Source organism: Aythya fuligula, chromosome 1 (genome assembly GCF_009819795.1).
Source record: "Aythya fuligula isolate bAytFul2 chromosome 1, bAytFul2.pri, whole genome shotgun sequence".
Taxonomy (NCBI): Eukaryota; Metazoa; Chordata; class Aves; order Anseriformes; family Anatidae; genus Aythya; species Aythya fuligula.
In genome coordinates, this window is record NC_045559.1 from 81,425,863 (window position 1) to 81,450,244 (window position 24,382).

At 40.5% G+C, this 24,382-nt stretch overlaps 1 protein-coding gene across 3 annotated transcripts in view; it reads left to right on the plus strand.

Moving 5' to 3' along the window:
• Positions 1–24,382, plus strand: part of TSPAN9 (tetraspanin 9) — a 171,517-nt gene that overhangs the window by 142,933 nt on the left and 4,202 nt on the right. For all 3 annotated transcript variants that reach the window (XM_032186031.1, XM_032186041.1, XM_032186024.1), the window contains 3 exons: positions 19,367–19,558; positions 21,187–21,261; positions 22,846–22,947. In XM_032186031.1, the coding sequence (XP_032041922.1) occupies positions 19,367–19,558; positions 21,187–21,261; positions 22,846–22,947 (369 nt within the window). The remainder of the gene's footprint in view (positions 1–19,366; positions 19,559–21,186; positions 21,262–22,845; positions 22,948–24,382) is intronic.

Below are 24,382 nucleotides of genomic sequence, written 5' to 3' on the forward strand. Positions count from 1 at the left end.
GGAAATTCTTAACTGTGAGGGTGGTAAGGCACAGGAACAGGTTGCCCAGAGAAGCTATGGATGTTCCAGCCCTGGAAATGATAAACTTTCTCATCATGATAATAAAGGACACACTTTCAATGGCTACAACACTCTGACTTTACTGTGGAAATTGGTATTCCTTTGAACCTGGGAAGTCAAGACCATGCTGAACTATGTGTCTTAATTCAGCGTTAGTGCTCTCAGTTCAGCCTCTGAAAGTGTTACTGATTTCACAGAGGCGTCCTGGAAATGAAGTTTACTGGCTTCTATGTGATCTGTTCTTGTCTTTGACATATCTGTAGGGAAATTTCAGTTTCAAAATGGAGAGGCTATCAGACAGACTCCATAAAGTACATGCTCCATTATCATTCTGCTCATTGCCTTCTCATGAATTTTCACTTTGGTGTATCACAAAGTTTTCAGCTCAAAAAACTTCCCACCTTTTTCATAAAAAAAAAAAAGTAAGTAGTAATGACTTCAATGGAAGTCAGTGTATATTCTTTCCACACTTTTTCTGATGCTTTTGCATGTGGAATATGGATGTTTGTTTTAACCAGAGAGGCACACAGACCTTATCTGTGTGGAGTGCCTCTGGAGTTTTGATCACAGCATAGTCTAGGCATTTTGGTCAATATCAATGTTTTGGCAAAGAGCTCTCATCCTATAGTTGAATCTGTAGTTATATAGTTGAATCTTACTGTAATCCCTTCTCCTCTGGAAATGGAAGATAGACACTTCTTTGTGATGTATAAGTAGTTTGTGAAAGTACGAGGGCAATAATAACTGGTTTATCAGTGGCAGAAATCTGTCTGCTGTGCCCTCCTGTTGTGCATGATAGTTTTCTTCTTAATTTTGATTCTCAATGCAGCTTTAATTTTTAATGAGCCAGTGGTCCAGGACCGTGTTGAGATGGCTTTCTAGTATTTCCAAGGAGGGAGGCTCTACAACCTCTCTGGGCAACCTGTTCCATTTCTTGATGAGTAAAGAAGTGTTTCCTGAAGTTCAGACAAAACTTCCTGTGCTTCACTGTGTGCCTGTTGCCTCTTGTGCTGTCACTGGGCACCACCGAGAAGAACCTGGCTCCCTCTTCTTTACAAACTCCCTTTGGGTGTGATACACACTTAAGAGATCCCCCTAGAGCCTTCTCTTCTCCCGTCTGAAGAGTCCCACATGGAATAGAGAGCATGTGAACTCAAATACACTGTCGTATAATTAAATATAATTCTAAGTTAAAGAAAAAAATCTATTGATAGAGCTGGATAATTTTTCAGAGTAAGAGTAAGATGAGTGATCCCATAGTAGCAGTCCATTTTTTGCTGGTTTTCAAAGCAGGTTCCATCTGTAGCTTTGGAAAGTGAGAACAGTTCTGCATATTATCAATGTTCATGTACAAAAAGGATGGCAATTATTATGCTTTGTGGCCTTCCTCATAGCAGGACATTATCATTCATGTAAGTAAGCTTGTTCATGGCCTAATCAAAAGCCAATAGAATCGGTACAGGGCCTTTTTGCTGACATCATTGCCCTGTGAAGATTGTATCAATCCATTTCTATTAACTTGCCTGTTTCAGTAAGCTGCTGTTAGAAGTAGACAAGTTTATGGAGTTGTGGAGGTGCTCACAGAATTTGACATGTAATTGAATATGCTGGATCATGTCAAATCAGGAGGTCCACTGGAGGACAGCAAAAATCCCACCCTGGTTATGTGTTGCTCAAAGAATCTCAAAGTCAATGGCTGGCTAGGAGCTTCTGCTTCCTGAAGGGAAATTGAGTCTGTGCTGCTGCCTCCCACCTGCTTTTTGATGACTGAGGATGGAATGAGCATGGAAGTGAAGGGAAAACATCAGGTTCAAGCCAGTCATCTTAATGTTGTTGAGAATGGCTGCTGTCCCATGTCTGATGAGATGGGTGTCACCCTCCGATAACTGCACAGTCTTTGGCCCATATATAGTAGCTGTTTGCAGTCAGATTGTCGCTTGGCTGGATCAAATTGGTCTTTTTTGTAGGCATGGAACAGAACAGTTACATTACTGGCTGTATGATCAGTTTAGCAGACAGAGGTGAACTCCTTAATGAAAGGAATATTGCAAAGGCTCAGTTATGGTGCTTGTTTGGCAGGGAAGATGTAATTAATAATGTCACTGCAGTAAAAGTCAGCTGTTCGGTAGTCATGCTAGCTGCCAAATGTTACACGATGCAGATCCAGAAATATTTCATCCATCTGCCAATACTTTCAAATCATTCTGGCAAGGTTTCTATTTCTATTTTAAACTGTGAAAAGGGAAATTGCTCTCATTCTCTCAGTGCTGAGGATGGTGCAAGCCTCACCTTACCTACTTTTAGAGAAATAGGCAAGGGGAAAAAAAGTATTAGAGGTCATCACAGAGGTTTAATTTAGTGTCTGAATTGTAACAGACATATGCCAGAGTGATTTTGATGGTCTTTACTGTGGGGAAAGGAGTGGTGCATATCAGGATAAAATCATGTGCACCATCAGGAAATATTCCACAGAAACTTTTGAAACAAACAAGAACAACAAAACAAGGTCTATCATCTATGTGTCCCTCTTTTTCCTTCTCACACATGCTGAGCCGGTGCAATCTGCAGTATTCTCTTGGTTAGTAGTAGCATAATAGAATCAATAGGAGTTTTGCAGTTTCTTCCCATATTGTTCCCAACCATACCAGTAATCACAGCTTTTTTACTGCTTCCTATGGCCAGACATGTAGATGAAGCTACTGATATACCATAGCTAATAAAATGATATGAATAATAATGGTAACTTGTGCCCAAATATAAGAATTCTACAAGGGCAAAAAAATATTCATCCCATTATTTTTGTCCTCATTATGAAGTACAAGCTTTGTATTGTACCTTATAAAATCTCATACAAGGTCTACAGCTTCCTCACAAGGGGAAGCAGAGGGCTAGGCATTGATCTCTCCTCTCTGGGGATCAGCGATAGGACCTGAGGAAATGGAGTCAAGCTGTGACAGGGGAAGCTCAAGTTGGATATTGGGAAAAGGTTCTACATTGAGAGGGTGGTTGCACACTGGAACAGGCTTCCCAGGGTCATAGACACTGCACCAAGCCTGTCGGAGTTTAAGATCATTTGGACTGTGCTCTTAGTCATATCGTCTGAATTTTAGGGTAGACCTGTGTGGAGTCAGGAGTTGGACTTGATAATCCTTGTGGATCCCTTCCAACTCGGGATATTCTACAATTCTATGAATCCTTGTAACATCTGATCTGTTACCTTCCTGCTTTTCTAGTACAACTATTACTGGAGATAGGTTTTAAAAGAAAAAGAAACAATTCTTATTCTTTGAAAAGGAGAAGACCTTGAAAGAATATAGACAACACAAGAAATGCAACATTAGAAAAGTGTTTCCAAACAAAGACAGAGACAGAATCTGGAAGTCTTTTGTATAGGAAAGTGAAACTGCTATAAGGGAGAAAACTGAGCATATGGAGAAGGTGAATTAAGGACTGGAGGATGTTGGGGAGAGGAAGGCTTACACAAAAACTGCAAACTTCATGGTTGATTCAGTGATTTTAAACATAAATATGCAAAGGCTAGAGTGAGGGAAGTAGACTAAAAAATACAAGTAGCATTCTAATGGAGGAAAAACATAGAATCATTGTAGAATGGCTTGGGTTGGAAGGGACCTCAGAGATCATCTAGTTCCAATGTCCCTGCCATAGGCAGAGATGCCACCACTAGATCAGGTTGCTCAGAGCCTCATCTAACATGGTCTCGAACACCTCCAGGGATGGGGCATCCACAACCTCTCTGAGCAACTTATTCCAGTGCCTCACCACCCTCTGAGTGAAGAATTTCCTCCTAACCTGTAATCAAAATCTCCACTCTTTTAGCTTAAAACCATTCCACCTTTTCCTGCCATTATCTGATGGAGTAGAGTCACTCTCCATCTTTTTATAAGTCCCCTTTAAGTACTGAAAAGTTGCAATGAGGTCACGCTGGAACATCCCTGCACATCCGGACTGCATCCCTGTTCTCTTCCCAGGCCATGTGTCCCTGCTTCCACTGCCTTTGCATTTCCTTCTTGTGCCTCAGTTTGACCAGCAGGTCCTTGCTCAGCCATTCCCATTGTCTTCCCCCCCGCCCACTTTTTTATGCAAGGGTTTGGAGAATTCTTGCTCTCTAAGGAAAACATCCTTAAAGAGTTGCCAGATCTGCTCAGCTCCTTTGTCCCTAAGGACAGTGTTCCAGGGGATCTCATCTACTAGGTCTTTAAATACTTTGAAGTTTGCTCTTCAGAAGTTCCTGGTCCTGACTTTGCTCTTTGCCAGGCCCTAATTCCTCGAGATCACAAACTCAACCGGGGCATGTTCACTGCAGCCCAGACTGCCTCCAATCTTGACCTTTTTAATGTACTCTTCCGCACTGGTGAGCAATGGGCCAAGTAATGCTTCTCCTCTTGTTGGTTTGTCTAACACCTGGACCAGGAAGTTGTCCTCAGCATACTTTAGGAATCCTCTGGATTGCTTACAGCCTGCTGTCTAGTTTTCCAGAAGACATCTGGCAGGTTGAAGTCCGCCGTCAGGATGAATGCGTGTGAACACCACGCTTCTTGTAGTTGAAACCTGAATGCCTCATCAACTGGCTCCCCTTGATCGGGCGGCCTATAGTAGGCCCTAACTACAACGTGTCCTTTATTGGTATTGTCTTTAACTCTCTCCCACAAGCTCTCAACCTGTCCATGGCTGTTTCTCAGAGGCAACTCTTCACAAGTAATCCCTTCCCTAATGTAGAGGGCAACAACCCCCCCCCCCCCCCTTTCTTCCCTGTCTATCCCTTCTGAAGAGTTTGTAGCACTCTAATCCAATGCTCCAGTTATGTGATCCATCCCACATTTCCGTGATAGCAATCAGGTCATATTTGTCTAATTGCACCATGGTTTCCAATTCCTCTTGCTTGTTTCCCATGCTGCGGGTGTTGGTGTGGAGGCACTCCAGCTGGGCAATCGGTTGTATCACATTTCCAGAACCCTTCCTGACTGCATTGGGACAGTTCACAAGTATTTCCCTGCTGGTACTTAGAGTGATAGAGTTCTCAGGTATGCTTTCTTCACGCGGAGGTTCATCCCCTTCCCCTACTGCATCCAGTTTAAAGCCCTCCTGACAAGCCCTGCCAGCTTACTGTCCAGAACACTCTTGCCCCACCTGGTCAGATGTGCCCCATCTGGCATCAGCATGCCTGGTCCCTCAAAACTGCATCCAAGGTCATAGAACCCAAAACCTTTGGCATGAAATCAGCCTTGCATCCAATCATTCACTCAGCCCATTCTTATCCTTCTTCCTGGGTCCTAGTCACAACTGGGAGGACAGAGGAGAACATTACTTGTGCTCCCTATCCCTTCAACATCTTTCCAAGGAACATAAAATCCTTTCTGATATTTCAGAGTTTACCTGTCAATTGATCCTACTTGAAAAAGTAGGAAGGGGTGCTAGTTTTGGGGACCCACCAGACTTGGTAGCCTCTTTGTAATATCAGGAATACAGGCCCTAGCAGGCAGCAAACCTCTCTGGAGATGTTGTCTGGATGGAAAATGGGAGGCTCAGTGCCTCTCAGAGAGGAGTCTCCAGTGACTAACACCCTTCATGCCTTCTTTGTGGCTTCTCAAGGCAAGGTGCTATGCAAATTAAAGCAATCGAATAAGAGTGGGTAACAGAAAAAAGAGATGGCAAGGGATATCTCAGAATCACAAAATGGTTGAGGTTGGAAGGGACCACTGGAGGTCTGGTCCAAGGTCTAACTTCCCTGCTCAAGCAGGGCCAAATTGATAGAGCCAGTGGCCCAGGACCATGTTGAGATGGCTCTCTAGTATTTCCAAGGAGGGAGACTTCACAGCCTCTCTGGGCAATCTGTTCCATTGCTCAGTTACCTGCACAGTAAAGTGTTTCCTGAAGTTCAGACAAAACCTCATGTGTTTCAGTGTGTGCCCATTGCCTCTTGTGCTGTCACTGGGCTCCACTGAAAAAGCCAGGCTCTTCTTTGCAGCCTCCTTTCAGGTGTTTATATACATTGAAGAGATCTCCCCTTCAGAGCCATCTCTTTCTAGGCTAAGACCTCGGTCTCTCAGTCTTCCCTCATGGGTGAGGTGCCACAGTCTCATAATATCTTTCTGGCTCTTCGTTGGACTCTCTCTGGTAAATTCATGTCTATCTTCTACTGGAGTCCAAAACTGGACACAGTGCTCCAGCTGTGGCCTCACCAGTACTGAGCAGAGAGGAAGGATCACCCCCCTCGACCTGCAGGCAATACTTTGCCTAATGCAGCCAGAGATACAACAAGCCTTATATATATACATTTTTATATATAAATAATGCAGTACAGAAGACTATACATACATAGTCATCTAATATATATATACAGTCAGCTTATATATATATATATATATACACGTATATATACTACAGAAAAGTACGAGACAACATTATGTAGGAAAGAAGAATGATCTAGGATGATGTTTAATCAGTAAAACTGAAGAGGAAAAGGAGAGAGAGAAAGAGCTGCTGTTTGTCAGAAAGGAGAGAATCACTAAGACAGAATCTTCTGCAGAAATGTGAGGAGAAAGACAAGAATGAAATGGCTGGAATTAGCCTGCAACTGAAATAAGGAAAAAGTACAGTAATAGCTCAAAGGCCAGGAAAGTTTGATTTAGCAAATTTCTTTGTGATGCTAAGTATGCTACTTGAGAAGACAAACAAACAACTCACTAAGCTCTGAGTTTAAGGTTAAAGTATGCTAGTTTTGAGCCATTGTGATACTACATGTATTTCTGAGCTGTGAATAGCAACAGGAAAAAAAAAAAAAAAAAGGAAGAACTTGTTGATTATTAGAATTCGTTCATGCTTTGGCAGGAGAGTCCTTCCAATTTTTGCTAATTGGTAACAGTCCGTGTTTTTAAGCTGGAGGAAGAAAAAAAGAGATTTACATTGTACCTTTTAATTTAACTCAAATTTTCTTTTGAAAAATTCAGCCTTTTTGAAATCTTGACAGCCCATTTTATAACTATAATATCTGAAAATTAAATTTAAATAAAAATTTTCAAGAAGTGCATACTTGCTGTCAATTTCTGCAAAGAAGGCAAGCAAACCAACCAACCAAAAAGAGGTAGAAGTCTTAACAGCTGGAAGCAAAGCTGATTGAAAGCCAAAACCAGTTTTTGACATCAATAGCTTTTATTTCAGATTCTTCGTTTAGTTCTTTTCAATGTCAAGTTCATTCAGTTCTGAAAAACTGGAAGCTGAAAAAGCAGACAAACTCTTTCTCTTTGAACATGTGAAGACAATGACATATTAGTTTATTCAGTTACCATGAAGGAAAAATATATGTATATGGTGAAATAAAATACATATCATTCACTGCTTTGTAACATAGTAACAATAAAAAGAATTTGACTAAGAATACAAAGATTCTCTTGTTGACAAAAAGATTCATTAAATAACTACTGAAGAATGCTGACTGAAGAATACAAAAATTACAGTTTAAATCCATGATTTATTCAGTTTCTTGCTTTTGATTTAAATTATGAAGTTGATGGTTGGTGAAAATCATGAAGTTGGTGGTTTAAATAGCTGTGACTTAAATCAGTTTGCATCGACCTTGCCCCATTAGAAAAGCTGTTTTTGAGAACCAAGGTGGCTTCAAAGGGATCCCAATAAAAACAGCAGGGTGCTTCTTTACCACACCTGGGGACAGTGGTGAGATCTCTGTCCAACCTTCACCATTGCAATCTGTGTACTGTTCATAGTTTCATATTCAGAGTAAGCAAAACTAGATATTGTGTTCAGATTGCAGATCTGTGAGTCTTTTTAACATATTTTGTTCACTGCTCTTCTTTTTATTTGATCTTTAATTTATAAACTCACTCAAATTGTTAATCACTCCATTCCCCATACACCATGTTTCTAAAGCAGGTGGGCAAAGGAGAGCTGTGCTTCTTGCAGAAGGTTGTACTTCCTTTTAAATGCAGGGTAGTTACTATGCAAGAATATGAGCTGCTAATCTGAGAGGTGAAAATGTTAGTTACTGCTGCAGAATGTACTTGCTTTTTGTCAGATCAGGCTGAGGAAAAAGTTAACAGCTATAAAGATAACAAGCATAACTGAGGTTGGAGTTCTTGTAGGGCTTTGTATTTTACCTTTGGTTTCAGGTATTTGGTAGATTTTGGCTTTCACATGGACAGTGTCAGAGCAGAAATAAGAGATCAGGAAATCACAGCATCATGGAATCACAGAATGGCTTGGGTTGGAAAGGACCTTAGTAATCATTTAGTTCCAACCCCTCATACCTTCCACTAGATCAGGTTGCCCAAGGTCCCATTTACCTGGCCTGGAAACTTCCAGGGATGACGCACCTACAGTGTCTCCAGGAAACCTGTTCCAGTGTCTTACCACCCTCACAGAAAAGAATTTCTTTCTAATATCTGATCTAAATCTACACCCTCTTTTAGTTTAAAGCCATTATCCTTTGTCCTATCACTACACTCCCTTAATAAAGAGTCTCTCACATCTTCCCTGGAGTTCCTCTTTAAGGAGGAACTTTTTCTTCTATAAGGTCTCCTGAGAGCTTCCTCTTTTCCAGGCTTAAAAACACCATCTCTTTTCAGAGGAGAGCTACTCCTGCCCTCTGATCATCCTTGTGGCCTTCCTCTACCCTCTCTTTAACAGGTCCATGTCCTGATGTTGGTGGCCCCAGAGCTGAATGCAGTACTCCAGGTAGGGTCTCACAAGAATGGAGAAGAGGGGGAGAATCACCTTCCTTGACCTTCTGGTCACATTTCTTTTGATGCAGCCCAAGATACTATTGGCTTTCAGGACTACAAGCATACATTGCTGCCTCATGTTGAGCTTCTCATCAACCAACATCCACAAGTCCTTCTCAGTGCTGCTGTCAATCCATTCTCTGCCCAACCTATATTTGTGTTTAGGATTGCCCCAACCCAGATGTCCAGAATATGTTATAATGAAGTGTGCCCTTGTTATCTTCACTGACTAATTGAAGGACATCTTAATTGCCGTTGTATTATGAAACTGTTTTTAGGTAAAAGCGCAAAGTAATGCATAATCAATTTGAGTACAAAAGCAAGGTCAAGGTCAAGAGAGTATGAGTTGTTGAGGGTATATTTCACTCAACATAGTTGCCACTATTTAGTTTATTTGTTGCCCTTTCTGGTAACAAGAAAACACTCAGAAGGCTTTTAAAATCTTGTCAGTAGAAGAGTTATAGCAAATTGTTTTATGTTACTGCCACTCATTCAGCAACCGCGTTCCCAGTTGATGGCTGAATTTTATTTGAATTCCACAACAAAAGACACTTAAAAAATAAAAGATCAGTATGACTGGTGTAAAAGCTCTGTAACTGTTGTAATCTCTGCAGAAGTGGATACAAAGAATTCTGTCAGGGAATTTACATTGGGATGGAACTGTCTTCTGTAGTCACAGTACTTCCCAGCTGTAACTATTGCAGTTTTGATATATTTGCCACTACGTCCAAATGTAATGTTGTCAATACAGGAACATTTTGGCAAATATTTTGCATTTGCCAGACATTGCAGCCAAAGCTGCAAAATTGGAAATACATGGGAAATCCACAGAGAACTTGCAGGAAGCCAACGATTCTTTGTGTTACAGTGAGAATCAAGACCAGCACCTTTACCTGCAGATTGCCTGGCAAGGTATTTTCATTTAAGGTTTTCTGAGAATGTAAATTCCTGTTGGAGTCTAGTATTTCCTTATGCATACATATCTGTTGCATTTCTCTTTGGAAAAACAAAAGTGTCATTGAACTCCATTGGGAAGCACTTTTATCTCCTTCACACTAGATTTGGTCAGATTATTAAAGGTACAGAAAACCCAGCATGCCTACCACCTGAAGTATTTTATCCATTGGTCATGTTAAGAGACTGAAACGTACTAGAAAAAAGACAGTGTCTAAACCACTGATCAGCCAGCCATTCCTGTCACTTTTCCCTAGGTGTCAGGGACATCAGGTGTTATGTTCTGCTTGCAAAGTCCCTTTAGAATCGTAGAATTATAGAATGTCTTGGGTTGGAAGGGACCTTAAAGATTATCTAGTTCCAAACCCCTGCCTTCCAACCCCCCCTGCCATGGGCAGGGATGCCACCCACTAGATCAGGTTGGCCAAGGCCTCATCCAGCCTGGCCCTGAACACCTCCAGGGATGGGGCATCCACAACTTCTCTTGGCAAGCTCTTCCAGTGTCTCACTACCCTTACAGTGAAGAATTTCCTCCTAATGTCTAGTGTAAATCTATCCTGTTTTAGTTTCAGACCATTCACCCTTGTCCTGTCATTATCTACCCAAGTAAAGAGTCCCTCTCCATCTTTTTTATAAGAACCTTTTTAAGTATTGAAAGGTTGCAATGATGTCTCCCTGGAGCCTTCTCTTCTCCAGGCTGAACATCCCCATCTCTCTTTCTTCATAGGAGAGGTGTTTCAGCCCTCTGATTATCTTTGTAGACCTCCTCTGGACTCACTGTAACAGGTCCACATCTTTCTTGTGCTGGGGACCCCAAGCCTGGACGCAGTTCTCCAGGTGGGATCTCATGAGGGCAGAGCAGAGGGGGACAATCACCTCCCTCGACCTGCTGGTCACACCTTTTTTGATGCAGCCTAGGAGGCAGTTGAATAGAATCATAAAATTGTGTTTATAGAATCATAAAATATTCTTTATAGAATCGTATAACATTTTCTATAGAACCATAAAATAGTTTGGGTTGGAAGGGACCTTAAAGATCATCTAATTCCAACACTGTTGCAGCAGGCAGGGACACCTTCCACTAGACCTCACCAGGTTGCCCAAAGCTCCATCTGGTCAGGCTTTGAATGCTTCCAGGGATGGGGCACCCACAGGTTCTGTAGGCAACCTGTTCCTTATAGTAAATTTCTTCCTTATATTTAATCTAAATCTAACTTCTTTTTGTTTGAATCCATTACCCCTTGTTCTGTCACTGCACTCCCTGATAAACAGTCCCTCTCCACTTGTGATAGTATTCAAAGTTATTTTTCAGTTATGAATCCTTAAGGTCCTGGATTTTTCTTTGCTATCTCAATTCCTCTTTAGTCTGGCATGTGGAAAAGAGAGATACATGAGCTTCCACTTGCCATATGTCCTTGTTTGTCTTCCTGTTCTATTAGCTTTCTTTCACCTTTTCTGGGGCTGCCCCTTTTAGGTTCACCTCTTTCTGTTCTTCTGAAATTACCTCATCACAAACTCTGCTGTCTCTGATTTATTGGCAGTGCATGTCTGAATACTAAATATATACACGTCATGAATACTTGCATGTTAGTGTAAAGTAATTGCAAGACCTGTTAATCTTTGCTGAGATTTAGAGTTAGGTGGCTAGGCATTCTCTTGTCCCAGTTTCTTCTTCCAGCGTTTCAGATTCCAAAATAACATTGCATCTCTTATCTGGGAACAGTGATAGCTTTTCTGATACAAAGATTATTTTGTCATGGTATATGAAAAAAAGTTGTGTAATGGTGATGAAGCAGCCCAATGTCTTTCTCATCCTTTTTGTTATACTCTTCTTTACTTCAGTTCTGTCTATGTCAATGTGAGGGGACCTTGGTATTTGAAAAAGTCCAATAATACAGTTCTTGTATGAGCTATTTGCGAAATGTTTTAATGTTGATGTTTGCTGATTCTTTGTTTCTTACAAAGGCTCTATGAATGAAAGTTCCAGGAATACATATCATGTAGAACCAGATGCAATAGGAATGTGCTTTTTGACTTGCTCTGATGGTAGCTGGATCATGGAAGTTGCTCAATACTGAGCAGATCAGACCTGGCCTCAGTAGTGCCTTAACTAAACCATACTGGCATCTGTTTCTCTGCTGGTTCCTTGTTGTTGTAGTGGGTTTTGCAAGCACATATTTTTAGAGCTTTCTACATAAAATTGAAACATTTCCTTTTCTTCTTAATTCCATAACAAGTCATCTTCAGCCTCCTTTCAGACAAGACAGTGAAAGGTTTTTCTGCTGTTTTTTCTTGGAAGGAATGAAGGACTGGAAGACAATTTGTAGCATGAATCTGTATTTGAGCGGTCTAATGCCACTGTCATTTATTTGTTTTGAGATAGCAAAGGTATTTATCTACCTGGAATTGGCTGATTCTTTGTACTGAATTTTCATGTTTCTTCCTGAGCTGGTGTGATTGCCTGTCTTTCATTTTCCTGACACAGATCTGTGGACAGAAGAGTGAGATTCAGTTCACTGACAAGTCATCTGTCTACTTTGATGGATATAACTTTTCTCACTGTAGCATATGGCTGCCCTCCTACCCCCCTCTTATTTATTTGCCCCCTTTCTAATGTCAGTTCTTGTTAGCAGGCTCTCTGAAGGGAAATTTGGTTCAGCCTTGTAATATTGCCAGCAGGCTAGAGGTGGAAGGTTTAATTTGCCTGTGCTTTTTTAAGTCTGTGAAAATAATAAGATAGAGATGATCCAAGCAATGGATGGATAACATGTAACATCTTTTTAATTGAAGATCTCTTGCCAAAGTACTTAAGAATATTTCAGAGGTGTTCCCAGTTCATTTGGGTGATGTTGTTTGCCAGGCAGAAGATTCAAAATAGAACATACTACTGAAGAGAGAGAGGGTAAGCTTTGAATACTGATAAAGAAAAATTAAATCTGCACTGAACTAGCCAGTTGTAATACAATTTCTTCTTTTGTATATCTAATATAGTTCCTGCTTATCTTGTTCCCAATGAATGTTGAGCAAAGCTATTCACCTTTTATTATCATCACTTTTTTAACATAGAATTGTAGTTTAATACCAAGAAAAACAGATAATGGTCAGGGTAAACAACTCTTTTTTTTCTTTTTTTTTTTTTCCCCACCTTCATTCCCATTGCCTCTTATATTTTAGTATTGACCTGCTGATTTTACTAAAAGCTTAAAAAATACAAGTTCATTGGGGACCAGAAGACATGCTGACTTCCAGTTTTACTTATTTTTTACTCCTTAGTCAGTTATCAGTGGTGCCAGAAAATGTCATGAATCAGAAGGGAGAGTGAATTTCCTGTAGTTTTGTGTTCTTTTAGCATGCTAACTGACCAAGAGAAAAATGCTCATAGTGGTCCAACTTAGTACATGACTTACACAGATACTGTGACTGCTTCACAAACCACTCCTTTAGGCATTTCTTCACACTGATTCTTTACATCTCGTCTCAGAAGTACCTCCAACTGCTGAAAGCAAAGTGGCTTTGCAAAATGTAGTTTAAGCACCTTTTGGCATCTTTTATGCTGATGGAGATCTCTCAGTGCTTGAACACTCTCTTGTGCCCTGTGGTACGTCTTCAAGAGAGCATCTTAAATCATGTTAACTTCTTTGGGGCTCAAAAGTTTCTCAGTATTTTCTAGACAAATTTGGATGAGAGTTACTGACTGTTGTTCCAACAAGTCCTTGAAACATCTCTTTGTTTGCTTGGTTTGGGTTTTGGGTGGTTTGCTTTGTTTTGTTTCTCTTTTGTAACTACTACTTTTGTTTTGGTATTAAAGCACACGAGAGGATAAACAGGCTTCAGGAAGATTGGCTTGGGAAGAAATAGGCACATTAATAACCAATAATGAATACAGCTAACCAGATTTCTTGAAGTCATGCCAGTGAATGCTGAACATATACATGTATGATTGACAGTGAACTCACCACAAGGTTGTGGCACAGAAAGTGCCCATGAATAAATAGGTGGGGACATCCAACTCAGAAGAAAGTACCACAGACACATTCCCTTGCATTTGTGCAAATATACAGTATATGAATTTGGCCTATAGTTTTAAACAACCATACAGTTAAGTTTTCAGAAGGCTTTAATGCAGCTGCTCAAAAGCTACAACACTGGGGGAACTCAATAGATCATGGCTCCCTTTGCTTTTCTGCCATTGGAATAAAGAAGGATTTTTTGTCTTGTTTGATACATTTCTCTTTGGGCTTTCATATATTGGAATTTGGAGTGTTATTTACATGTGCTGTTTGCCCTCATAGATACATTTTTATTCTGGAAACCACATTAGTAAAAATATCTCTTTCTGATGATATCTAAATAAGGAGTTGAGAAATCTACTTAACATGTCCAAACACTTGAGTTCTGTTTTTCAATCCGTATATTAAATGTTCTTGGAAAGAGGCTTTATTGAAGAGATTAATCAAAATATCTTTATTAGCCAAATCCATCTACAAACCTTGTATTTTTTTATGCTGGGATAGTGATTAAGGATTGCAGTAGAATATTCTGCTAATCATTCAAAGACCAGGAGAGACAAAATTCAGTTATTTTTCTATTCTACAGCTCTAAGGGCTTAATTAAGCAGCATTGCCTATTTGCTCTTGCTATAAAACTTGGCTCTGAATGTTTCTGTGGAGCAGGTGAATTCAGCAGATCTTCCTGTCCAGCTGGTTTTCATATTGGATTCTCATTTCAGGCAAAATTAATTTTATGGAAATAATTGGGACAATAAAAACATCTTAAAATGATGTTCAATTTCCATTTTTGAAGTAATGTTATTATATAGGGAAAAACTCTAAACTTGCATCTTTTAACAAGTATCTTCAAAAAGTTCTGCAGTAAAAGAGAACATTGCAATTTGCTTCCTTGTTTCAATTTCAAGTCTGCATAGATAGGCTCATTTGCATGATTTAGAGAGACTGAGCCTAATCCCCAAACTCTGCATTACAGAAAGGTATCTTTACAGTTGCATGGTTTTAGGAAATAGGGCTTAATGCTGAGGACTACATTGTTAGGCTGATGGATTTTCATTCACTATGATGAACTGCTTAGAGTCTTGTTCTGCTACTAACCCTTTGCTTACTATTGAGAAAAAAAAAAAAAAAAAAAAAAAAAAAAAAGGTTTAATACAAGGAATATATAAAGACTTTGTTATTGTGTCCTTAAAGAACTATTGTTGTCATATCTGTTATCAAGGACACGTTTAATAATGACATGTTCTACTTGGGCATGATTTCCCCTTAGTAAATGCATGTGGACTAATTACAAGCACCTTCTTCATGTGTTTTGAAAGGGGTTCCAGGCTTAGTTGCTCCATCACCTTCCCAGGGTTGAGATGTGACTGGTCAGTGTGTTCCCTGGTTCTTCCATTTGGATAGGAGAGAGGTTTGTTTTTTTCATAGTCTTTTCAGTAACCTCTCCCAACTGCTGTGACATATTAAAAGTAATCAAGAGTGGCCTTGCAATGACATCAGCTATGTCACTTAGCACTTCCGGGTGCTTCCTGTCAGGCCCTGTGGAGTTACATATGTCCAATTTGTTAAAACTGCTCCCTCGCCTGATCCTTCTCCAGACTTTCACTCTGTCCTCAGGAGCCTGCTTTTAACAGTGAAGACTGAGGCAAAGAAACCATCAAGCACCCTGGCATTTTTAGTGTCCTTTGGCATCAGTACCCCTGTCACATTTACAGGTGGACCCACATTTTCCTTAAGCCTCCTTTTTGTTCTTCATGTTATTGGAGAATCCCTTCTTGTTGTCCTTGACATCCCTTGCCAGATGCAACTCTAGATAGGCTTTGGCTTTTCTAGTCTCTTTCCTGCATGACTGGACAGTGTCTCTTTATACCTTCTGTCTCACCTGTCCCTCTTTCGACCTCTTGTACACTTACCTTTTATGATTTAGTCCGGAGTTTATTGATCATTTGTGGGGGCTTTCTGTAGCCTTTGCTCAATTCCCTGCTTGTTGTGCTGGAGCATTCTTAAGCATGAAGAAGGTGATCCTTGTATATCGGCAGTTCTCTTGGAACTCTCTTCCCTTCAGGGCTGTATCCCATTGGAGTCTTACAAGCAGATCAGTAGTACAGCTACCACTGATAACGCAGGATATACCACTTCAGTATGACTTCAACAACTTTTAAGCAACATCTTGTGAAAAATCAATTTGTGAAAAATCCATCAACCATACCATTTATAATGAGCACAACAAATCTATTAGCTTTAGTAGCCTTATGGGGAAAGCTCTTTTGCTCTTTATGAGGAATCAGCATACTTCTGTGGGTGTCTCTCAAAGGAGAAGGACAACACAGCAGGGCACAAGCAATCTAAGAGATTTCTGAAAAGAGACATGGGTGATTGAGCAGTCAACAAGCAAAGGTACTCTTTTGGACATTTTGCTTATAAACAAGGAAGAACTGGTTGGGGATAGCCTTGTGGAGTTCAGGATCCCGTGATGAGGGAGCAGGGCAAAAAGCAGGACCACAAACAGGACTGAAGACTTCCATCTCTTCAGAGACTGAGTAGTATAGGTACCGCTGATTCACAAGTTAGCCAGTGGCAGCTGCCCCAGCTTCTGGCAAAGTCCCTGTGCCCTCTCCCAGCTTCCTCAGCAGCCATTTACCATGGCAGCCACTCCCCTCTTCCAGTCACGAGGTCTATTCTGATAGGTGGGCAGGGCCAGCCTCCCTTACAGGTTTATCTACAAGTACATCAGACCCTCAGGGCCCTTCCACTAGGTGCATGGAAGCTGCTTGGAGAGCACTGACTGCCAATTTTCATGGCCGATCAGAACCATGCAGTTTTTCTTTTTACCTGTATGGCTACTCTCCAAACAGCACTCTCTTTCCTGAAAATATCATGTTGTTAAAGCACAACACTTCAGGCATTGCCTTCCAGATGGAGCAACTGCAGCATGCCCTCTCCACAGCTTATGGATACCATTGTGTCTTTTTGTACATAACCTTTGAACAGCTTTTTAAACTGTATGCTAGTGATATACTACAAAATGACCAGATAGTATTTTTTTTTGTAAAATACGAATATAAAGCTTTCCATACAACAGAAAATATGTTTCAGAACACCCAGACCTACATCTTTTGAAACTTTTTTCATAAATACATGCTTTAAATAAAACTTACAACCCAACCACAAGGATATGTGTGTTCTTTAACCCCACCCCATTCCAACATATTTCTTTAAATGGACACCATAGACAGCAAAGGTTTAAGATTTTATGGATATTTTCTTTTTAACAGTAAACTTCACAGGGTGAAGGATGGTGTCAGCCCTCTTCAGCCCTCTTGTTTTCCTGGGACGATGGTAGCACCCTTCAAGCTTATCTGCAGGCACCAGATACATTTTCTCCACATATATGCCATCACTGCTTTACCAAAAACCCTGTGATAAGTAGAAGAACAAAACTTGGAAAACTAATAAACCTACTTGTTTGCTTCACCAGACACTTCTTTCTTTTGAAGGACGTATTTTTGCTACTCAGGCTTTTAATCAACATAGGGCCCTTTTTCAGTATGTGTATGTGGTGAGGTGTTAATGGAATGTTCCCCTTAAGGCATTCAGAGCAATTTCAGAAATGGCCGTTATCAGGCCATCAGAAGCTGTGCAGATATTACTTTTCTATAGGAAAGACTGGATCAACAGCTCCAGGAGCGACAGGTTATTCTTCAGACATAGGAGCATCACATTCCCAAGCCCGTACCAATAGCAACACAAGGTGTTAGTCCAACTATTCTCTGTATATTACAAAATATTAGGTATATTTCTTTTTTCTATTTTTTCTTTACTTTTTTATCTCTTTTTCACTTTTGTCCTTCCTTTATTTTCTTTTTCTTTCTGTAACTTATATAAGAAAACTGCAAAGGCAAAATCTGAGCCCCTCTGAGTAAATGAATGGAATTGCTGAGCTCTGAATCTTCCCCTTCCTCCTTTAACTCATTTGCTTAATAGAGTATGTTGTGGTCTCAACAGAGCAGTTAATGCATTGTAATATTTTGAAAAATCCCTTTATGTGTCTTGATAATCTTTCTGGACAATCAAGTTAATATCTTACAACACTTCAGTTAGTGTGCACTGAAACAAGATTAGGGACTGCTGTGTCTGGTGAGATAGAAAAAGTGAAAAGGACTTAATAAAATGACTTAAAATATTTTTGCTTTTTTAATTTTCCAGGATTCATTTGTACCAGGGAAAGAGGTGGATCCAGTGAGAATAAATAGCTGTGAGACCATTTTCACAGTGATCACCTTATATCAGAAATGAGATTGGTAGAGAATAAAGGGTCAGAGAAAGCTATTTTACTGCTAGAATTTTTGCAAGCTTGGGATGGTATGGCTGTATGCAATTCAGTCCCAAGACAGTGGAATTATTTGGGATATTTTTAAAGAGCATGAATGATAATTTGGTCTGGGACCTAAGGTCAAAGGATAAATTTTAGCATCAAGAGTACAGCTACTCAGTAGGTTGATAAAGGAGGTACAAACAGAAGAAAGCACAAAAACTGAGGAGTTCCTCTGGAGAGAAGGAAAATAAAATGTGATGTACGCTAGGAGTATGTTAGCACTGTTTGGAAAGGGATGCCTCCTTGTGGAAGTTTTTAGGATCTTTCATCAACTCGCAAATCTTCCTGACTACTTACTCTCTTCTGTCATTGTAGATCATCCTGTTTGCATAGATGAGCCTTGGTGTTTAATATTACCACCATCAACTGATTTTATTATGTAATCTGAACTTTCAATGTAATTTTGGTATGGACAAATCTTATTTAGGGAAGATTAAAGTCTGTGAAATGGAGAACTTGCCCAGTGGTCTTGTGAAATCAGCCATAGTGAGAATGTAGTCAGTGCAGACACGGGTACAACTGAACAATGCACTACCATTCATAGCGAAACATCTCAAAAGGGAACTGTAATCACATTATGTAGATTGGCATGTTGACCCAATAACTACAGCAATTTGAAAGGAGTTATTCCATGGTTGTCTTCAGCAGAACTTTAGAATTGCAGGAGGAAGAACAGTGTCAAACAACAGGAAAGCTCTAAGAACTAATCCTAAACCACAACCAGGCTACTGGGACTGGCCAATGGAAAGTTATGACAAATATTTATTGAAATTATGTTGATCATAACATAACCCTTGCTTGCCCTAGGGTGAGGAACTATGGGGCTGGCACTCTGAGAGATTGTGGATGACTGTACAAATATGTGTGATGAGGCATTCTTTCAAGTAATGTTTTTTCCTTCCTACAGAAAAATTGTATTGGGCAGTGTTGCTGGAAGATAAATTGTTAACCCTGGTTTCATGTGCTGAGTCTTTAAAAATAGGGTTCTGCCATCCAGTGGCTTTAGAACAGATTTATCAGTATAAGTTACATGACCAAGTCTAGGTAAAAACTTTTAGTTTCATGTTGTTTCAGTACCAAGCCAGTGAGAGCATTACTGCAGAGCAGTTACCTGGGAAATTACTTGAGAAATTCCTTCCTTTTGTAGAGTGGGTGAAGGAGGCAGTGCCATTTATTTTAATGGTGAAATCTTTCTTTTGTTTATCTCTTTGCAGTTATGTGGCTGTGGGCTCCTGGGCGTGGGCATCTGGCTGTCAGTGTCACAAGGAAACTTCGCCACATTTTCTCCTAGCTTTCCATCTCTTTCAGCTGCCAACCTAGTCATTGCCTTTGGCACAGTCATCATGGTGACCGGCTTTCTGGGCTGCCTGGGTGCTATCAAGGAAAACAAGTGCCTACTTCTGAGTGTAAGACATCAATATTTCTTTTCACTAAGACCAGTTACTGTTGCTTTGCGATTATTTTATTTAAAAACATTTTCACCAGTGCAAAATAGTCCTGTGGATCACTGTAACGTATTCCTTAACCTTCAGTCTTCTGTATGATTACAATATGACATTCCACAGGTTTGGTTACAGAGATACTGGTGCATTAGCAAATGTAGCCTTGTTACTGTGTAAACTAAGGTATTAGATAACAAAGCAAATTACTATCAGTTACCTCTGAATGGTTAAACGTGAACTGTGGGTTCAACTGGATAGCCTTTCTGGAAGTGTCTTTTAGAAGGATTGACTGGAAAATCTTAAGCACAGCTGTTTTTGGATGCCACTCACAGTTGCTCATGGCTATTTTCTACTTTGCCTTACTTTAGATAAGGCCTGTGTCAGAGGCTGGTGGAAAGCATATGACCTGAAGTCAGCATCTCTGCTTGGTATCAGCAGTATAAATAAATAAATAAATAAATAAATAAATAAATAAATAAATAAATAAACAGACAGACAAATAAATCCTTAGCAGCCCAGCCATTGTCCAGCACAGATTTGGGAACCCCTCTCAGAAAATACACTGTGGGTCACTTCTCTTGCATAAGTCCAGGGGGTTTCATCATGATCCTTTCCACCCTGAGGAAAAGGTGAGGGGAGTGCTTCCAAAGCAGACAGGTTCCAACTCAGTTGCAGTTTTCAATCAGAGGTGCTGTGACATTAAGGAGCATGTGAGTTTTTCTTGTGTAAATATCTTCTTTATATGGTATTGGGGAATAGCTGAGCAGTGTTCCCTAGACCACTTCAGAAAATTAAACTGGAGAAGAAATGTGCACTTGTTCCCTATCTGCTGCTTGTTTTTATCATACAGTTAGGAAAGGAAATAGAGAATAATAATAACGGTATCTATGTTGTTCATGCACATGAGCTACAACACCAACAGAAACTTTTTGTTCTTCTCTTTAAGAGTGTGTTTATATTCTTACAAGGCTCTGCAGAAGTCTTTTGGTACAGATTACCATGAGTTACTGATTGGAGAGCTTGCTGCATCTCATACTCCATCTTCCCCAGTGCCTAAATGGGAATGCTGTGGTTATGTTATACCACTAGTACCTAGAAGAATGCTACTGGGCATGAAAATTAATTAGAAACTTCTGAAGTGCATCTCTCTCTGCCCCCTGCAGAGAGAGATCTGAACTACGGACAGTTGGAAATAGAAGTGCTGAGTAATGTGTATACAAATAGGTAGTCAGATCTGTTCCCACCTAATAGGGAGCCACTGCCATGCCATATCACATTGATCTCTATGACAGTGAGCTTAGCATCTGTTTTGTAGATAGTATGAAGGAAAGAGGCTGGGCTAAGTGCATTGCTGAAACAAGAAAACTGATAGTAGGGGGAAAAAGAATTAGAGACCACTACACAGTGAGCTTCATCATTGATATTGACAGAAGCTTTAGTGACAATATAGTATTAAGATGTCTGACCTGTTTGAAATCAAACGCATATTTTTTGCAAAAGAGGGAAGGTTTGGAGGACAAGGCCAACAATCTTCAGTTTTCAGGTCTCTATTTGGCAAGTGTGTATACACAGTCTCTTTTTCTTTATTCTAGTTTTTCATCGTTTTGCTGATAATTCTCCTGGCAGAGCTGATATTACTGATTTTGTTCTTTGTTTATATGGACAAGGTAAGCAAATATGCCACAGATTAATCATCTGTACTAACAGGTAAACCAGGTTGAGTTTGCTTTTGTTAGGTGAATGTATGTGGGTTTTCCTTGCTCTTCACTTTGGTGAAGGTTTAACCTTGAGACTTTGGCTATTTTCTATAAGCTGCTTCTGGGGGAGGAAGGAAGTAATGAGAAGGGCAAACAGGAGAGAAGAATATACTGAGAATGCAGTTCCCTCCCTGAAATAAAACCATTGTCCAGAGCCTGCTTTTTAGTCCTCTCTGGAAGCTAAGATACCTATCAATATAGCTTGTTTATGTCTCTGCAAAAAGCTGATAATCTTGTGGAGCCGGGTTGTCGGAGGTCTTGGTTTGGATGTTGTTACCCTCTTAGGGCCAACCCTTCAACAGCAACAGCGGAGCAGGGAGCAAGGCCTGGGGTATTCTCAGGGGATTCCAGATCCCACCAGCTGAATGACTTGACTGGGCTGCCTCAGAGAGTTTGACAAGGTTAGGGAGAGGATCAATAGACAGCTTTTCATAAAGCCCATTTGTAAGAAGTTAGCCTGCTATCTAGTGAAGATTAAGAGGAGCAGGTACAGCTCACTGGCTTGGCAGATAGATAAGAATGGAAAAACCTTGGGGAGTCAGAGGGCTCTACTGAACACAGGACGGAGCCTTATGCTATGAGCTTATCCAGACTCATTTTAAAACTGAGCTCTTATCAGATTTATCTCTTCCCATGTTGTCATTATGATATCTGCCACTTCCAGAGAGTTGGGGTGAACTTCCTGAGGGTAGTGAGGTACTGGAACAGATTGCCCAGAGAAGTTGTGGATGCCCCATCTCTGGAACTATTTAAGGCCAAGCTGGATGGGGCTTTGAGCAACTCGCTCTAGTGGAAGGTGACCCTGCCTGTGGTAGGGAGGTTGGCACTAGTCAAAGGTCCCTTCCAACCCAAACCATTTTATGGTTCTATGATTCGGTGATTCCAACTTCCTCCTCTGAAGCAAGAAGAACACTTTTGAAAAATTTAAATCCTGCAAGCCTGTGCCCACAAGCAGAACGATGATAATGCCCTTTTGCAATTGATTCTATATTGGCCATTGATTACAGACTGCCTGAACCTGTGCAAAGGACAACTAAGTTAAGTTTGGGAGACTGGGACTCTTGTTTTATGATATTAGCAAATTAAAGTAGACCACAGGTTAGAGGCAGGAGAGGCTGCTGTGGAATATTGCCAACATCTGTATGTTAAGAATTAACATAAGCTCAGCATATTTCTGCTGATCACTCTTCAGTTATTTTGGTTCAGGTAATTATATGATGGATTCTAACTAGAGGGAAAGCTGTTTGGTCTTCATTCTCATGAAAATTAACCCAAGATTTTGCAATCTGAGGGATAGACTAGGCCTTGGAGGTGCTGAAAGTCTTTGCTGAAAGAGACCTTGTGAGAGTCTTGAAGCTAAGAGAGATCTTTTTTATCCATGTTAAGTTTGTGGTGAGAAAATGTAAGAGAGATGTGTTCTGTATTCAAGTCTGTACCATTTGGTTCTGTCCTATAAATAGCAGTGCATTGACTTTTTGTATTTATATGATGTAGGTCAGTGAGAGCGCAAAGAAGGATTTAAAGGAAGGTATGAAGCTGTACAATTCAGAAAATAATGTTGGACTGAAAAATGCGTGGAATATCATTCAAGCAGAGGTAACACTTTTTCTCATTAGAAAAAAATAATCGCAGTTGGACCACAAAGGCTGCCACAGTCTGTTAAATGTAGCATCCATGCCCAGTCTAAAAGGTGGCTAATGCAGGCTGTTTTCTGGTTTTGCACTCTTGAATATCAAGGGAGTATTGTGAAATGCAAAATCAAAGTGTACTTTGTAAGGTGAAAGATGCTCGCTGTCTGAGATTCTCTATTCCTGTCACTTAGAAATACAATCTGAAACATGGAAAAGCAGCAAAAACTCCATAGATTGAACTGCAGCTCTGACAGCTAGCATTTCACAATTCAGGACTTAAAAAACTAAGACACCTTGAATATGAATATAGGACTGCTTTTTCTCCCCCCCCCTTTTTTTTGAACGTCATTAAGCATTTGCTTTTAGAGATCACTGGGCACAGAGAACTTTAAAAACACAGAATTTCTGTAGCATCCTTTTTGAAAGCATACAGTAGTTTAGTGGAAGTAAAGAAGTAAAGAAGCCTCACCTCAGTGAGTAAGATCATGAAACAGATCCTCCTGGAAGCTATGTCAAAACACATGGAAGACAGGGATGTGACTAGAGACAGCCAATGTGGCTTCACCAAGGGCAAATCGTGCCATCTAGTGGATTTCTCTTGTGGAGTGACTGCATCAGCGGACAAGGGAAGAACTACTAATATCATCTATCTGGACTTCTCTAAGGCCTTTGATACAGTCCCCCACTATTCTTGCCACTGAATTGGAGGGCTATGGGTTTGAGGAATGGGCAGTTAGATGGATGAAGAATTAGCTGGAATGCTGCATCCAGAGAGTTATAGTCAATGACTCAGTGTCCAAGTGGAAACTAGTAATGAACGATGTCCCTCAAGGGTCTGTGCTGGAAGCGATACTATTAAATGTCTTCCTCAGTGACATAGGGATTTGGATTGAGTGCACCCTCAGCAAGTTCATGGATAACACCAAGCTGACTAGTGCAGTTAATACAGTAGAGGGAAGGGATGTTATCCAGAAGGATCTTGGCAGGCTTGAGGAGTGGTCCCATGGGAAGCCTTTGAAGTTCAATGGGGCCAAGTACAATCCCCAATATCATCACAGACTGAGTGGTTAATTAATCACAGACTGGGTGATTAGAGAGCAGCCCAACAGAGAAGGACTTGGGGTACTGGGGTGGAAAAATTGGACATGAGCCATCAATATGCCCTTGCAGCCCAGAAAGTCAATAGTATGCTGTGCTGCATCAAAAGAGGTGTGGCCAGAAGGTTGAGTGATGTGGTTCTTTCTCTGCTTTCATGAGATCCTACCAGGACTACTGCACCCAGTTCTGGGGTCCCCAGTACAGGAAAGACATTGACCTGTTAGAGCAGGTCCCAAGGAAGGCCATGAAAATGATCAGTGGGCTAGAGCACCTCTCCTATGAAGAAAGCTTGAGAGAGTTGG